At 53.3% G+C, this 16,090-nt stretch overlaps 3 protein-coding genes across 7 annotated transcripts in view; 1 reads left to right on the top strand and 2 right to left on the bottom strand.

Annotated features, from left to right (window-relative positions):
• Positions 1-460: 460 nt before the first annotated feature.
• TIMM29 (translocase of inner mitochondrial membrane 29) lies at positions 461-4,495 on the bottom strand. The gene is made up of 2 exons (XM_055428887.2): positions 4,342-4,495; positions 461-4,258 (listed from the first exon to the last, which is right to left on the bottom strand). Exons 1-2 carry the CDS (start codon positions 4,433-4,435, stop codon positions 3,570-3,572), a joined length of 783 nt encoding a protein of 260 aa, XP_055284862.1. The 5' UTR covers positions 4,436-4,495; the 3' UTR covers positions 461-3,569.
• A 72-nt stretch (positions 4,496-4,567) lies between these two features.
• On the top strand, positions 4,568-10,223 carry YIPF2 (Yip1 domain family member 2). Of its 3 annotated transcripts, none has more exons than XM_055428884.2 (10): positions 4,568-4,672; positions 4,827-4,885; positions 5,533-5,687; positions 5,803-5,883; positions 6,797-6,884; positions 8,327-8,443; positions 8,527-8,693; positions 8,771-8,953; positions 9,040-9,170; positions 9,288-10,223. In XM_055428884.2, exons 2-9 carry the CDS (start codon positions 4,855-4,857, stop codon positions 9,151-9,153), a joined length of 936 nt encoding a protein of 311 aa, XP_055284859.1. In that variant the 5' UTR covers positions 4,568-4,672; positions 4,827-4,854; the 3' UTR covers positions 9,154-9,170; positions 9,288-10,223. The 3 variants fall into 3 exon arrangements, with proteins under 3 accessions (XP_055284859.1, XP_055284861.1, XP_055284860.1); XM_055428885.2 differs by having other exon boundaries at positions 4,663-4,725; XM_055428886.2 differs by lacking the exon at positions 5,803-5,883.
• CARM1 (coactivator associated arginine methyltransferase 1) overlaps positions 9,351-16,090 on the bottom strand; it is a 44,037-nt gene continuing 37,297 nt past the window's right edge. The window contains exons 9-16 of one of the 3 annotated variants that reach the window (XM_055428882.2): positions 12,730-12,815; positions 12,435-12,524; positions 11,898-12,035; positions 11,722-11,811; positions 11,526-11,638; positions 11,334-11,411; positions 11,039-11,107; positions 9,351-10,882 (exon numbers count right to left, since the gene is read on the bottom strand). In XM_055428882.2, coding sequence (XP_055284857.1) covers positions 10,740-10,882; positions 11,039-11,107; positions 11,334-11,411; positions 11,526-11,638; positions 11,722-11,811; positions 11,898-12,035; positions 12,435-12,524; positions 12,730-12,815 — 807 coding nt within the window. In that variant the 3' untranslated portion in view covers positions 9,351-10,739. Of the gene's footprint in view, positions 11,108-11,333; positions 11,412-11,525; positions 11,639-11,721; positions 11,812-11,897; positions 12,036-12,434; positions 12,525-12,729; positions 12,816-16,090 lie in introns of all 3 variants that reach the window. The other 2 variants (XM_055428881.2, XM_055428883.2) reach the window with 2 other exon arrangements.

Consider the following 16,090-nt stretch of genomic DNA (forward strand, 5'->3'; position numbering starts at 1 on the left):
CCAGTGCTCTGTGACAACCTGGAGGGATACGGTGGGGAGGGAGGTGGAGGGGGGGTTCAGGATGGAGGCGACACATGTATATCTGTGGCCAATTTATATTCAGTTCAGTCGCTCAGTTGTGTCTGACTCTGCGACCCCATGGACGGCAGCATGCCAGGCCTCCCTGTCCATCACCAACTCCGGGAGCTTACTCAAACTCATGTCCATCGACTCGGTGATGCCATCCAACCATCTCATCCTCTGTCGTCTCCTTCTCCTCTTGCCTTCAATCTTTCCCGGCATCAAGGGCTTTTCCAATGAGTCTGTTTTTCACATCAGGTGGCCAAAGTATTGGAGTTTCAGTTTCAGCATCAGTCCTTCCAATGAATATTCAGGACTGATTTCCTTTAGGATGGACTGGTTTGATCTGGCAGTCCAAGGGACTCTCAAGAGTCTTCTCCAACACCACAGTTCAGAAGAATCAAGGTGCTCAGCTTTCTTTATAGTACAACTCTCACATCTATACATGATCACAAGAAAAACCATAGCTTTGACAAGACTGACCTCTGTGGGCAAATAATGTCTCTTTTTATTTTTTAACTTTTAAATTTATTATTTTGACTGTACTGGGTCTTCGTTGCTGTGCGCAAACTTTCTGCAGTTGTGGCATTCAGGCTTCTCATTGCTGAGCACAGGCTCTAGTGCATGAGGGCTCAGTTGCCGCATAGCATGTGGGATCTTAGTTTACCCCACCAGGGATTGAACCTGTGTCCCCAGCATTAGAAGGTGGATTCTTAACCACTGCACCACCAGGGAAGTACCCTGTCTCTGCTTTTTAATATGCTGTCTAAGTTTGTCATAGCTTTTCTTCCAAGGAGCAAGCATCTTTTAATTTCATGGCTGCAGTCACCATCTGCAGCGATTCTGGAGTCCCCCAAAATAGTCTCTGTTTCCACTGTTTCCCCATCTATTACCGGATGCCATGATCTTAGTTTTCTGAATGTTGACTTTTAAGCCAACTTTTTCACTCTCCTCTTTCACCTTGATCTAGAGGTTCTTTAGTTGCAGGGAATGCAGACTGGATCCCTCATCAAGGAACTAAGATTCCACATGCCTGGGGCAACTAAGCCCTCAACCTGCAATTTTTGAGCCGATGCACTCTGGAGCCCACAACTAGAGAAGCCCACAAGCCACCGTGAAGACCCGGCACAGCCAAAAAAAGAAAAAATTTCTTCCTTCAACGTCTTATACAGGTCTTTCACCTCCTCGGTTGAATGCATTCCTAGGTATTTTATTCTTTTTGCTGCGATGGTAAATAGGATGGTTTTCTTAATTTCTCCAAGACACATCTTTCCATATCCTGCAACTTTAATGAATTTATTCAAACAGTTTATTTGGTAGCTTTTCTATATACATCATCATGTCACCTGTAAATACGTACTTCTTTCTTTCCAACTTAGATTAACTCTTACTTTTGCCTAATTGCTATGGCCCAAGTCAATCACACAGCTGGTTAGGTGTAAAAGCTGAGATTCAAACCTTTTTTTTTTTTGGCTGCACTGTGTGGCTTTTAAGATTTTAGTTCCCTGAGCAGGGACTGAACCTATGCCCCCTGCAGTGGAAGCTGAGTCCTAACCATTGGATCGACAGGAATTCCCTCAAAACCCACTTCTTCTTCCTCAGATTCTACTGCCCTTATGCAAATGGAGACACTATGTCTACTTTGCTATTTAGGCCCTGAGCAGGGTTGAGATCTGAAGGTCTCTTACTCTGGACTGGCCAAAGGATGGGGAGCCAAGTCCCCGGTCTGTTTTCCCCTCCCTAGTAGGATCACACCAACTCCCACCTATTATGGGCATGTCTAGTATAAACATTTGCTGGGGCCCACGCTGGGCTGAGCACTGAGGGATACTGGAAGCTTAACACTGAACAGTTAATGAAGGTTAAGCTGGACCATCCTCTGGAGGTCTGTGTATACTCTAAGGTGCTGAGCATGAAGAACATTCAGGCCCCTGTCAAATCTAACCTCTCTAATCCATATGCCTCTTACCAAACTCAGGACACCAGAGCTACTGAAGCAGGGAGCAAATGTGGTAGGACTCCCTGGCTTTGAGTGTCATTTAATAACCATCTCAATGACGATGAGCAATCCTCTTGATACTTTTTAAAATTTTTTATAATTTTGGCCATGCCTTGAGGTACATGGGATCTTAGTTCCCTGACCAGGGATGGAACCTGTGCCCCCTGCATTGGAAACTTGGAGTCTTGACCACTGGACCACCAGGAAAGTCTGTCTCTTTTTTCTAAATACTTCCTGATCATGGTAAAGAGCAAGTCTCATTTTGGTACCAGTGCATCTCAAACCTCTCTTGAACAAAGACAACAGGATTCAGGTCCAGAGCCTTCAGTACGTAATGGTATAGGATTACAATTTAAAATATCATTTCTCTTTTGCTTTCATTGCTTTTTGTTTATATTCACTTATTTCTGTATTTAGGTTTTATTTACGGCTAGTGGTAACAGTATTCAGTAGTTTCTGGTAGCACGTTATTAGGGTCAAAGATAATACCATGAGTTTGAAGATTAAGTCACAGGGTTAGGATTTAGTTTCAATCATGAAGTCTGCCACAGCTCTGGAAAAATAACAAAATTTTTCCTTTGTAAAATGGACATGCTGGCTTAAAGACGCTCCTCTGCCCCCAAATAAGGATATAAATATTACCATGTGTCCAATGCACCCTACAGTATGATAGGAAGGTCCAAGTACCAAAATGTAACAGCAAAACAGATAAACACAACGTAACAACAAAGATGGTTGTTTCATCTCCTGATTAACTAGTCATAGGCCCCATCAGTGACAGAGGCAGTCTCACTCTCGAATCATTAGTTTTAAAAGTATGATTTCAACCCAGCTATAGACGTTAACATACTCCTTTCCAAATTATTCTGTATTTTCAAGGTTACTGAAAGGAAATGGCAACCCACTCCAGTATTCTTGTCTGAGAAATCCCACAGACAGAGGAGGCTTGTGGGCTCCAATCCAAGGAGTCACAAGAGTCCCACTCGAGTTAGCAACGGAACAATAAGGACAGTGTGAAATGTTATCAATTGAGGGAAGCTGGTGAACCTTTACACAAAATATCTCTATTGTTCCAATTTCCTCTGAGACTACAATTACTTAAAACTTAATTTAAAACTACGTGTCACTCACGCAAACAGAGAATAAACATTTTAGTTCAAATTTTAAAACGATAATCTGCAAGTTACCCTAGTCAGGAGAACCGTGAAGCCCCGTGAAAAAGACTTATTTCCGTCTAAAGTTCCTTACCAACTCTGGCAATGATAAACACGACATGGCACGTCTCTCTGCTCTCCCCAACTCCTAGACCAAGGAGGCTCTCAATGAGCCGTCTGCTCACGGATAACAGGTGAGAGGAGGCCCCCGGTTTTGTGAAAACCCAGAGAGAGAACGCTGCTAATAATTTACTTCCACTACTCTGCGTTTGAGGATCACACGCACCAACTGCACATTCCCGGGCCAGCATTCTGCGGTGGCCGGGAGCCCGGTCGGGATCCGGGGGGTCTGAGTTTCACCTCGCGACCTCCGAAGGCAGCAGAGAGTCAGCCTGGCTCATGGCGAGCTGGTCCTTCTTCTCCTTCTGCAAAACCTGGTCCTCCCACAGCGCCTGGTCCACCTGGTCGTCGGTGAGCACCACGGGCTTGTATTTCTCGTCGAAGAGCCGCTCATTGGCCTCCGAGTGCAGCTGGTGGGGCCCGACGACGCGCAGGTGCGCCGGCAGGTGCAGGAACTCGTCGTCGTTGATGTCGCAGTCGCGCATCCGGGCCCCCAGCACCCACCAGCGGCCCACGAAGCCCACATCCAGAATCCGGTGCGGGAAGTCGGTCCAGCGGGGCTGCAGGTAGCGACAGCGAGCCTGGTAGAGGCTGGCCTGGGCGTCGAAGGGCGCCTCGTACACCAGCGAGCAGAGGCCCAGGCTCACGTGGCGCAGGCAACCGCGACCCCGCAGCCAGAGCAGCCGCTGCACGAACGCCTCCGAGTCGCGGTTGCGAGTGGCGGGCGCCAGCAGCAGGAGGGTCCCCGACGCGTCGAGCAGCGCCTCCTCGAAGGCTGCCTCGCTCGGTGCCAGGGAGCAACAGGCCGCCGCGCCACCCAGCAGCCCCAAGTACACGGCCGCCCTCCCGGGCCGGGCCCGCGCCGCCGCCGCCGCGTCCTTGCAGGCCTCGGCGTAATCTTGGAGCAGAGAGCGGGCCCAAGCGCCTGAGGGGAAAAAAGAGCATTGAGAGCCGCCCGGCCGCTGGCACCACCCACCCCGCCGCCTCTCGCCGCTCGCCGCTACTCACCCAACCGCGCCCACACGCCGGGCTTTGCGGCTGCAGCGTCACCCGCCTCTCTACGGCTTCGGGACCAAAATCTCTTCACAGCGGCAGCCGCCATTGTCTTCCGGCTGGGCGCCCGCTCTCCGAAGAGAAACACCAAGCATACAGAACAGAAGGCCCGGGGAATCTCTTCTGCGCAAGCGTCAACAGTACCGGAAGTCGTTCCCATCGGAAAAGGAGAGCAGACGGACCGACGCCGGATGTTGCTGTCAGATCTGAGTGGGGTCATCTGCGGCGGGTAGGCGGGTCGCGCAGGCGCAGAGAGCTCGGGCCCCGCCGGCTGAGATCGCCTCAGGTAAGGGGGGCGTGGGTACACCTGTGGGGCAGGAGAGGCGAGTTCACGTTCAGGTGGGTGCGGTAGCCGCCAGGTCGGGCTTGGGGTTGAGGCTGGCGTCCAGAAGGGGCGCCGACTGGTGTCGAGAGAGAGTCTGATTGGCCTCTATCCTCAGAGGAATGCGGTGACGACCCTGAGAGACCATGGCAGCGGCTGACGAGCTGGCCTTCCATGGTGAGTGCAGCCGCGACCCGGCCCGAATCCTGTGCCTTCCACTAGCCGAAACCTCCCATCGAGTTTCCAACTCAGATCTAACCCGAACCCCAGTCAGCTGTGAACAACCACCCAGACATGAAACCCATTCCTTACGAACCCCGTGCGTGCTTAGTCTCTCAGTCATGTCCGACTCTTTGCGACCCTATGGACTGTAGCCAGCCAGGCTTCTCTGTCCATGGGATTCTCCCGGCAAAAATACTGGAGTGGGTTGACACTTCCTCCTCCAGGGGATCTTCCCAATCTAAGTATCAAACCCGGGTCTCCTGCATCTCCTTCCTGCATTGGCACCGCTCCCACCTTAAACTCAGACCGCAAATCTGAGGCTCTGCCCCGTCCCTGAGCCAGCCCTCATTGTGGTCCTATGTTAGGAAGGAGAGAACATGCGTCCTTCCCACTCACCACAGTTGAGGAAACTCTGGGCTGGGGGTAACACCTTGGTGGGGATGGTTACTCTTGGCTCCCAGATGTTGTTCAGTCACTAAGTCATGCCTGACTCTTTGCGACCCCATGGACTGCAGCACGCCAGTCTCCCCAGACGAGCTGTGGGTGAAACGAAATTGCCTCGACTCCCAAATACACCTGTGTCCCATATTCCTTCTCTACAGAGTTCGAGGAAGCTACTAATCTGCTGGCCCAGACACCGAATGAGACCACCACCAGAAGTGATCAGCTGAGCCCTAAGGGGCACGTGGCTGTGGCAATGGACTCAGGCGGCAGTTATGGAGCTGAGGATGAGGTTGAGGAGAGCGACAAGACCATGGTGAGTCCCAGAAGTCCCTGTGCCCTGCCTCCGTCTTGTCCCTCCTACCCTCCCTCTGGCGCACCCCTCCACCCCCACCCCTGTACCGCCAGCACTGAAAGTCTGCACTGTGCAGCTCCTACAGGAGGAGAAGCAGCAGCCTGGTTTCTGGACTTTTGGCTACTATCAGAGTTTCTTTGATGTGGACACCTCACAGGTCAGACCAGGGAAGCTGGTGGGATGGGGTCCAGCCACTATTCACTGAGAACTTACTGTGCACCAGGCCCTGGGCCATTGCTGGCAATAGGCACTTGGGAGAGCAGCTCCCACCCAGGCTGGTAGACATGACTGTGTGCACTGCATGGATGGGGACTGAGTGGGACTGTTGGGAACACGGGGAACACATGTGACATGATGCACAGGGAAAGGCCCCCTGGAGAAGGCGACAGATTTGCTGAGACTTAGACAAGCAGGTAGACTTAGAGTGGAGGGAAGCGTAAGTACGTTCCAGGCACGGGGAACAGCATAGGCAGCGGACCAGAGGCGAGACAAGGCAACCACTACTGCGGAGGCTGCCTCTCACTCAGTCTGGAGAGCAAGGTGGGGGCCAGGCAGAGAGACCAGATCACCAAGGGTCTCATGAGCTATACTAAGGAGTTTGGGTTTTATCCTAAAGGTGCTAGGGAGTCACGGAAGGGTTCAGAGCAGGAAAGGACTGAGTAACATGAAACTGGAGGCCAGAGTGGGAGATGGTAATAAGCCAGGGTTGTGGAGTAGGGAACACGTAGGCAGAGCTGGGGGAAGGAAATTACCCAGGATTTGTTGACAGTTCTTATTGGGGGCAGGAGGCGGTGGAGAGCAGGGTAGTCCAGGGCAGCCAAGCAGAGAGGAGGGGGAAGCTAAGAAAAACATGGCAGGCCCGAAGCGTCCTTGAGTAGGGGGACACTGGGGTATTGAGTAGGGCTGCCCAGGGCAGGGGCTCCAGGCCACGGGAGAGGCATGAGAGCATGGAGAGAGGGGGCGGGAGGTCAGCAGGGAAGGAGCCCCTAAGGAGGGTGACCCTCTTTCCTTTGTGAGTAGTGAGGAGACCCAGAAGGGCTTCTGTCCTAGGTCCTGGCCTTGCCCCCCAGGTCCTGGACCGGATCAAAGGCTCGCTGCTACCCCGGCCCGGCCACAGCTTTGTACGGCACCAGCTGCGGAATCGGCCAGACCTATATGGTGAGTGAGGTTGTGCGTTCAGTTCAGTTACTGATGCAACACGTGTTGACAGAGGGCCAGGCGCTGGTACACAGCTGAGCACAAAGCAGAGTCACTCAGGTGGAACTGAAATGGATGCTCCGTTCATGCAGACAGGGCCAAGCGAGGCAGCAGAGGGCGGAGGGGCTGGGAAGAGAAGCCGAGGGTTTAGAGGGTGGGAGCTGCTGTGCTGTGTGGGTTGCTCAGGGAAGGCCCCTCTGAGGAGGGTGAAGGAATGAGGCTTGTTGGTGTCAGGATTAAGGGTGGTGAGACTCGGAGGAAGAATATCACAGAAGAGGCATGTGGCGGAAACAGGCTTGCACTGCAGGGCAGCACTGACTGCACTGGAACGAGCTGCCAGCAGGCCCTAGAGGTGACTGGTCAGATCACATGGGTCTCCTGTGCGTTGGTGAGACCAGATATTAGCTAAGTGCCCTTGGTACTGCAGGACCTGGCGGGGGCAAGGGCAGAAGCTGGAGGACCAGGGAGGAGTCGCGTGTGGGATCTTGGACCTGGCCTGCGGGGGTAGAGAGTGGGGGTTAGATGTTGGCAAATGTGAAAGATGGAGCCAACAGGGTGTGCTGACACACTTCACATGGGGTGGAAGGAGAGGTGACAAGGATGCTTCCCAGCTTTTGCCTGGACTGTGAGAAAGCAGGGACTTCCCTGGTGGCTCAGATGGTAAAGAAACTGCCTGCAATGCAGGAAACCAGGGTTCGATCCCTGGATTGGGAAAAGCCCCTGGAGAAGGGAATGGCAGCCCACTTCAGTATTCTCACTGGAGAATTCCATGGACAGAGAAGTATGGCAGCTACAGTCCATGGGGTCACAGAGTTGGACATGACTGAGTGACTAACAATTTCCCCAGAAAGAGGGAATTCCATTTATCAATGGTAAAAGACGAGTAGATTCTAAGGGAAAGAGTGGGCATGCTAGGTGAAACGGAACATTGAATAGGAGCCCCAGGTTCAGGGCAGAGGTCCAGACTTGGGACACTGGGGGTTGTGGGCAGAGGTGGCAGAAGGCCCTGAGGTTGGACGAGCTCACAAAAGGAGTGAATGAACACAGAGGAGGTTTGAGAACTGGCCCGGGTGGGCCCCTCATTGTTAAAGAGCTCAGGGAGTCAGAGGCCGAGGAGTTGCCAGTGAGATGAGATGAAAGCGAGAGTGTAAAATCCTGGGAACCACATGGAGAGTGTTTCCAGATGGAGGGGGATCAGCTACATCAAAGGGCACTGAAAGGCCAAGGGAGATGAGGGATGAAGGCTGGATTCAGCTGCTAGTCTGTCACTAGTGTGACACCATATCAAGGGAGCAGTGGGGGTGGAGGCAGCCTGGAGCTTGGAAAGAGGCTGGGACCGGATGGGGCAGGTCACTAGTCTTGGGAGTTCCCATCCTGGGGCCCTGACCGTGCTCCACCCACAGGCCCCTTCTGGATCTGTGCCACACTGGCCTTCGTCTTAGCCATCACTGGCAACCTGACCCTGCTGCTGGCCCAGAGGAGGGACCCATCCATCCACTACAGCCCACAGTTCCACAAAGGCAAGTGAAGTGGGCAAGGCCTGGGAGCTGGCAGGGCTGGGGGTGCCATGGGGCCCGGGAGTGATAACCCGACTGGCCCACAGTGACCGTGGCCAGCGTCACCATCTACTGCTACGCGTGGCTGGTGCCGCTGGCGCTGTGGGGCTTCCTGCGGTGGCGCAAGGGTGTCCGGGAGCGCATGGGGCTTTATACCTTCCTGGAGACCGTGTGCGTCTACGGCTACTCCCTCTTTGTCTTCATCCCCACTGTGGTGAGTGGGGCCCAGGGATGGGTGGGCCCCGGGCGCCCCAGGGACAACCTGCGAGCCAGCTGCCATATCGCCCCCAGGTCCTATGGCTCGTCCCTGTCCCATGGCTGCAGTGGCTCTCCGGGGCCCTGGCCCTGGCCCTGTCGGCCGCCGGCCTGGTGTTCACCCTCTGGCCCGTTGTCCGTGAGGACTCCCGGTTGGCAGCCGGGGTGCTGCTGTCTGTGGTGGTACTGCTCCACGCCCTCCTGGCCATGGGCTGCAAGGTACTGGGCTGCGGTGGTCACAGGCTGGGCCCGTGCCGGGTACTTGGCTCGCCGGCTCCGATGCTGACCCAGGGCTCTCGGATCAGTTTTATTTCTTCCAGCCGCTGCCTCCAGAGCCCATGGCATCTCCCCACCAAGCCACCCCTCCGCCTCCAGCCACAATGTTGCCACCCACCCTGCCAAGGTCCGTGGCAGCCTAGGAAGGCTGAACCTACAGGTGAGGAACTGTCCCCAGCTCTGTCCCCAGCTGGGGCAGGGTCTCCAGCGCCAACTGCCCCGCCCCCCCCCCCAAGGTTAGAAGCCACAGGGCCACTTCTCAGTTTCTCTCTTTCAGGCCCAAGAGATGGTGACTGAAGGCTCCCCTGAAACCTCGAGATCATTTCACTACTTTCCAGACTTTTCTTACAAAGCAAACACTTTTATTTTCTATGCAAAGGTGATTCAGAGAATTTATATAAAGGCGGGAGAGGGGCAGAGCAGGGAGCTTCCAGGGCAGCCATTGCCCCTGGGGGCCACCCCAGCCTGGGCTGCACCTGCTCTTCCTGGGGTGCCCAGAGAGAGGGCCTTGAGCTGAGCCTGAGCTCCGCCACATCCAAGTCTGGGGTTGTTAGAAACAGGAGCAGAATTAGAAGAAAACTGCCTGTGCTGAAACATATATTTACGTGGGTTTTTTTTATTTTTATTTTTTTCCTTTTCTTTTTTTTTTGGAGAGGTCCCTGCAAGGCCCCTTCCCAGGCTAGGGAGGGACCAGAATGCCATCAGAGTAGGAGGGACGGGAGGAGCATCTACCAATACTGAAGGGGGTGCACAGGCCTAACGTTAGCTACAAGGAAAGAGGACGCCTTCCACGACAGACCCTTGAGGTTTCTGCGTCTGCCCCAAGCGGCTGATGCTGACCCTGCCCTGCAGGCCCAGGCCCCCAGGCCACCCTCTAGCTCTGGGCGCAGGTGGGGGCGGGGCCTACAGGGGCTCAGGGGTAGGACAGCAGCAAGAGGCAGGGGCTGAGGACGGAGGGCCTTCCCGACAGCCGGGTGGGTTGTACATTCAAGTGTGAGGTGAACCCTTTGGTGGGAGGGGGCCGAGGGGCTCCCTGGGCTCCGGAGGCCCGGCCCCACCCCATCCTGAAGACTCGGCAGGGCCGCCCCTCGCCACTGAGCCTCTGAGCTGGGGAGAGGGGCTGCTGGCTCGGCCCGGCCGGCCTGATTTCTCAGAGGGTCTGTGGATTGACACTGGTTCTTTTCATAAAAAAATAAAATTAAAAAAAGCAGCACGTCACGCCTGTGGTGACCAAGGCCTGGTAGTTGAAGGGGAGGCCCCTCCAGCAAGGGGCCAGGACTGCCTTCCCTGCAGGAGACAAGCAGGGGACCGGCCCGAGGGACCAGGCGGGGCGGCCACTGCCCCTCTCCCTCCCTGCCAGGCCTGCAGCTGTCAGGCCCGGACACGCCTGTTACAGAAGATGGCAAACCCAGGTCAGGGTGGAGAGGGCCGGGGGGGGGGGGGTGGGGGGGTGGGGTGGGCAAGGCGGGGCACAGAGCTCCCACGACATGATCGTGTGTAAAATATGGCAGCGACACGCGCTTGGGGCCAAGATGTGGGTGGGCAGTGGGGTAGGGGCGGCGGCGGCAGCAACGTCGTGTAAAAAAGTGTTCAAGTTCCCATAGCAAAGAGGGCTGTGGCCGGGTGTGAGGGTCTCTCCAGTACAGGGGTGCAAGCCGCCCGGGGAGGGGTGGGGCAGGGCCTTCATTTGGTTTCCTGGTGCTGTCAGTCCGCTCCGCGCCGCAGGGGCCTAGCTCCCATAGTGCACGGTGTTGGTCGGGATGGACATGGGTGAGGCCATGGAGATGGCGGGGCCGCCCATGGTGAACTGGCTGTTGACCGCGTAGTGGGCGCCGGAGCTGCCGCCACTGCTGCCCTGGGCGCCGGAGGACCCTGTGGGGCAGGGGGTGGGCACTGAGGGGCCACCTCCGTCCCCTTGCCCGCCCGGACCCATGGCAGAGTCAGAGAGAAAGAGCAGAGGCGAGAGGGCAGGCGGGCACCCAGGCACACATACGCCCGTGGGGCCCTGCGACCCCCGCCCACCATTACCTTGGACAATCCCCGTGCTCATTATGGAGCCCATCCGGGAGTGGGTGTGATTGACAATCCCCGTGTTGGCTGCACAGCAGGAGGAAGGAAGGAAGGAAAGGAGATGGCGTCACCGCCCCCAGCCTGCCCGGCCCACGTGCCCGGTGTGGTGGGCGCTCACACGGGTGTGGGGAGGGTGGGTGCGGCGCCCGCAGAGCAAGGTGAAGAGGCAGTTGGTGGGGCGGAGCTCAGCCCCGGGGGAAGAAGCAAAGGTGGTGAGGCAGAGGCCCAAGCTCACCCACCCCTGTCGGCTCACCTAGAGGAATCAGGTTGTTGTGGCCCACACTGGAGCCTCCGGCAATAACACTGCTCAGGTCGTAGGCGGTCGGCATTCCTGCACCAGAGAGGGAGAGGTCAGGGCAGGAGGGCTCCATGGGCCAGCACCGGCAGCGGGGCCAGGGAAGGACCCTGCCCTCCACCCCAACCCCACGCACAAGCGGCTGCTCACCGGCCACGGCCATCCCACTGCTGAGGTTGTAGGTGCTGCCAGCGTTCCACATGTTCTCCGAGGGGGAAGTGTAGTGGGAGCCAGGTGGGGGGGAGGGTGTCGTGCCTGTGTATCTGTGGCAGAGATGGCCCATGGGCAGGGCGAGGGGCAGCGGGCGAGGAGGGTGCCCCCCGCGCAGGCCCAGGGCCCGCCCTACCTGAAGAATGGGTTTTTCAGGTCCAGTAGGTTGCTGGACTTGGAGCCTGTCTGATCCACCTGGGCCACAATACTGATGTCATAGCTCTGTCTGCGGGGGCAGGGAGGGCGGCCGTGAGCTGGCTGCCTAGAGGGACCGAGCCCCTGCCGCCCCCAGCCCCTGGCGGCTGCTCCCACCTTTTGTTGGCAATAAGCAGACATGTCCCTGAGAGCGTGTCCCCGGCCTTGGCGAACAGTGGTGACTGGAACAGGCACCGGACTTGGTACCAGTGGGTCAGGGGCTCCGTCGGGGCCGTAGACAGCCACACGGTCATTCTGCCAAGCAGGGACAGGCACGCCCTTGACTGGGCTAGACCCCCGCCTTTTGCATTCTGAGCTCCCCAGGCACCTACCCACCACCCTGGGGTCCCCTGGAATGGAGACAGGCTGGCTGTCCAGGAAGGTCTACCTACGCCCACTTGCCCTGACATACTTGCTGAGAGACACAATCAGGTTCTGTGAAGAACAATCACTTTGAACAGGGTAGACCCCCCTCCCCCACAGTAGTCTGTTGCTCAAAGGCCAGCTCCCATGGCCTTCTGCAAGGAGCAGTAGCACCCAGCGAAGTCGAGTCAGGTCCTCCCAGCCCCCAGTGCATCATCGGAGCCAGCCAGGCCTGGAGTCACCACCTGGGGCTGGGGGTGGGTGGGCAGCTGCTCTGCTCGTTGCACTCACATAGAGCCGATGAAAGCGACGTCAAACCAGAAAGCCAGACCGTGAACCAGCCCGGAATGCAGCATGTGGAACTTGAAAGGGATTTCTATCCTGTAAGGCAGAGGCAGTGATTGCCGGGGAAGCTGAACCAGGGCTTCCGGGAGAGGAGAGGGGTGTGTGGCGGTTGGCTGTGGGGGCCCTGGCCCGCCCAGCCTGGGAAGCAGGGTTCTGCCCAAGGGAGCCAGCAGTGGCCCTGACCTCCAGAAGGAGTTGAGCCCAGGAGGACGGGGTGCCAGGGGTGGAGGGCTGCTGGTACCTGTGCAAATCTCCTTCTTTGGCTTCTAAGAAGTTCACCGTGTACTTGACGGACTTGGCCATCAGGATCCGGATGTCAAATGTGTCCTGGGAGAGAGCAGAGGAGTGACCTGGCTTCAGGCCCAGGGGCTCTGAGGAGAGGGGGAAGCCCACCCCTCTTCCTGAGTCTGGCTGCAGCCTCTAGGCCATTTGGCTCAAACCAGTTTGCCCTTCTCGGCCATGCTGCGGGGAGGAGGAACTGGTCTAACACAATGGAGGGCAATTAGGTGACAGCTCTCAAAATGACAACTATTCATCTGCGTGAAAGACTTGGCAGTTCCACTTCAGGGACTGTAACCTACAAATCTATATGCACATGTGCAAAACCTCCACCCGGAATTACAGATTGCCAAGAGCGGAAACACCCGGGAAGGTAAACTAGCGATGCCCAAACAGCAAAAGATCACACGTGTGAAAAAGGACGAAAGGGCTCTTCAGAATAGATGGGGAAAGATCGCCAAGATACATTGTTAAGCAAGTTCACAAAAATCAAGTGAGAGAACTACGCTGACATCCCACTCAGCTATGACGGAGATTTCATGTCAGATTGCCAAGAACTATATGAACTGAATAAAGAAGAAGAAAAAAAAAAGCTGTCTGAAATCACTGGAGAGCAACCACAGCAGCCATAGCTTTGGGGCCAAGACCTTAGAGAGAGGAGAGGTGCTTTTTGACATGTGCCTTTCCTCTTGGGGTGGGGCCCTTCGGAGGCCTCCCTGTGTTGGAAAAGCCAAATGGGAACTCGGGATTACTGAGGCAGCTAGGACTCAAGGGGCCAAGATGCTAAATAAAAAGGAAATGTGGAGATTCAAGGTGGACACTGCACATGTGATTTCAGTTCTTGGCATTTGCCAGCTCTTGAACTACATGTGGGATGGAGGTAGGGAACCAAGCAGAAAGATGCTTCTATGAGATTAAAAAGCTAAAGCGAAGGGACTTCACCGCCAGTCCAGTGGTTTAGACTCCACATTTCCACTGCAGGGCTCACAGATTCAATCCCTGGTCAGGGAACCAAGATCCCTAAGACCATGCAACTCAGCCAAATAATTACATTAAATAAGCTGCCTTCTTTAAAAAAAATACTGACTAAAGATGGCTGATTGAACAAATGCATTTACTGCCCCATTAAAATAGAAGTAAGATTTTTTTAAAATGAGCTATCTTTTTTTTAATACAACTTTTAATTTTTTTATTTAAATATGGTTCAGCACCATACTGGAACTGGGAGGCTAGGACAGAGGCCCTATGAACCACCAGGCTCACTAAAACCATGAAGACTACCCTGAAGCAGCAGTTCTCAAAACATGGTCCCTTCAAGGTCAAAACCATGTTCACGATAACACTAAGCTGTTTTCTGTCCTTTTCATTCACTCACTCACCTATGACACCATAACCGCCTGAATGCAGCAGGAGACTCCAGTAACAACAACAAAAGCAGCAGAATCCAACTGTCTTCTGCTAAGCCAGACACTAAACAGACTGGCAAATTTCAAATGACACTAATTCTTGCTGGAAAGTTTTAGAAAATAGTTTTCTTTTCCAAAAACCCTGTTTATATCAACATATAATGGGTTTTACTGTCATCCTTTAATGTACATTCTTAAATTTCTTGAGTTTAGTTTTTAACACCAATAGATATTGGCAGTATATCAGTCAATACAACACATATTTAGGACTTTCCTAGTGGTCCAGTGGCTAAGAATCCACCTGCCAATGCAGGGACACGGGTTTGATCCCTGCTCTGGGAAGATTCCACATGCTGCAGGGCAACTAAAGCCTGTGCGCCACCACTGTAGTCCAAGTGACCTAGAGCCAGTGCTCCGCAACAAGAGAAGCCACTGCAATAAGAAGCCCACGCACAGCGACTACAGAGTACCCCCTGCTCTCCACAACTAAACATCCACAGCAAGGAAGACCCAGCACAGCCAAAAATAATAAAAACAGATTTTTTAAAAAATTGTTTAAAAAATATATATATAACACACATTTACAAAAGTTCTTTGGGATCCTACATTTCTATGAATGTAAAAGGGTCCTGGGTTGAAATGTTTGAGAACCGCTGCCTCACAGGGAAGCCAGGCAGTACGGCAACAAATAGAGTTGTAGAGCAGCCTCCGAATGTCTTACATGCTTCCCAGGACCAAGGCGCTGCGGCCCTATGGCTACTGGCCTGAAGAAAAACAAAGCCTTGGAAAGAAACTATCCTCCAGAGCCTCTATAATGTTTTGTTCTGACACTTAAGGACCAAGCACACCAACAGACAGAACAAAGAACCAAAAACCAAGAGAAGAAAGAGCAGAAATACATTTACCACTTATCCTCCAGATACTAAAAGTGACCAGAGACTTGTATATTTAACATGTTCAAGGAAAGAGAGGGAACAAATTTCACAGAGAACTGAAATAATAAAAAATAAGCAAGGTGAAACTCTAGAACTGAAATTTTACAAAATCAGGGAGAGAGTGTTGGATGGGCAATCAAAAGGAACTACCAACTTCTAGTTGTAGGATAAAATAAGTACCAGTAATGGAATGTACAACGTGTAAATACAATTAACTCTGCTATACATATGAAAATTGTTATGAGGTTAAATCCTGAGAGCTCTCATCACAAGAATAATGTTTTTTTTTCCAAAGAAAAACCAAGAACAAATTCAGATTAGACATAGCGTCAAGAAGACTGAAACTGGGAGACAGATAAGGAGACAATGTAAAAATTATGCAATTAATTGGGAGAAAAAAGATGGAAAAATACAGAAAAGAGCAAAGAGTACAAGAATCATCTGAGACATGGTGAAAAGGTCTCACATACACATAATCAGAGAGCCAAGAGAAGAAACGGGGCAGAGGCAATGTTTAAAGTAACGCTGCCCCAGAGTCCTGCAAACCAGTGAAAGACAATCGGGGTGGGTGGGGGGGAATATATACCTCATTAAGACGAAAGAAAGTAAGAAAAGAGTTAAAAGGAAAGAAGAGTCAGGATAAATAAAAAAATAGTACGATGACAGATTTATAGCCATAAAGACCAGTAATTACATTAAATATAAATAATCTAAACACTCTAATTAAAAGACAAAAACCATCAATTTGGTTAAAGAACAAAACTCAAATACATGCTATTTACATGAGATAAACCTTAATAGGGTTATAAAAGGGTTGAAAGTATAAGGATGGAAAAATATGTATCATATAAAGATTAACCAAAGAAAGCCTGAGTAGCTAAACTATTACCAGAAAAAAACAGACTTTAAGGCAACAGTGCTACTAGACGTTTTAAAAATAAAGACACTTTTTACAGTTACAAAAGGATCAATCCAACAGGAA

The sequence above is a fragment of the Moschus berezovskii genome, chromosome 8 (genome assembly GCF_049115385.1).
Source record: "Moschus berezovskii isolate FMDL1 chromosome 8, NW_MosBer_1.0, whole genome shotgun sequence".
Classification (NCBI taxonomy): Eukaryota; Metazoa; Chordata; class Mammalia; order Artiodactyla; family Moschidae; genus Moschus; species Moschus berezovskii.

Bases quoted from the DNA above. Each gene is read 5' to 3' on its own strand.
- YIPF2 (XM_055428884.2), top strand. From the start codon at position 4,855: ATGGCAGCGGCTGACGAGCTGGCCTTCCATG. The intron at 5,884-6,796 runs GTCAGACCAGGG...CTTGCCCCCCAG, and splicing joins TTGATGTGGACACCTCACAG to GTCCTGGACCGGATCAAAGG. The intron at 8,954-9,039 runs GTACTGGGCTGC...CTCTCGGATCAG, and splicing joins TCCTGGCCATGGGCTGCAAG to TTTTATTTCTTCCAGCCGCT.
- TIMM29 (XM_055428887.2), bottom strand. From the start codon at position 4,435: ATGGCGGCTGCCGCTGTGAAGAGATTTTGGTCCCGAAGCCGTAGAGAG. The intron at 4,259-4,341 runs GTGAGTAGCGGC...TTTTCCCCTCAG, and splicing joins CGGCGTGTGGGCGCGGTTGG to GCGCTTGGGCCCGCTCTCTG.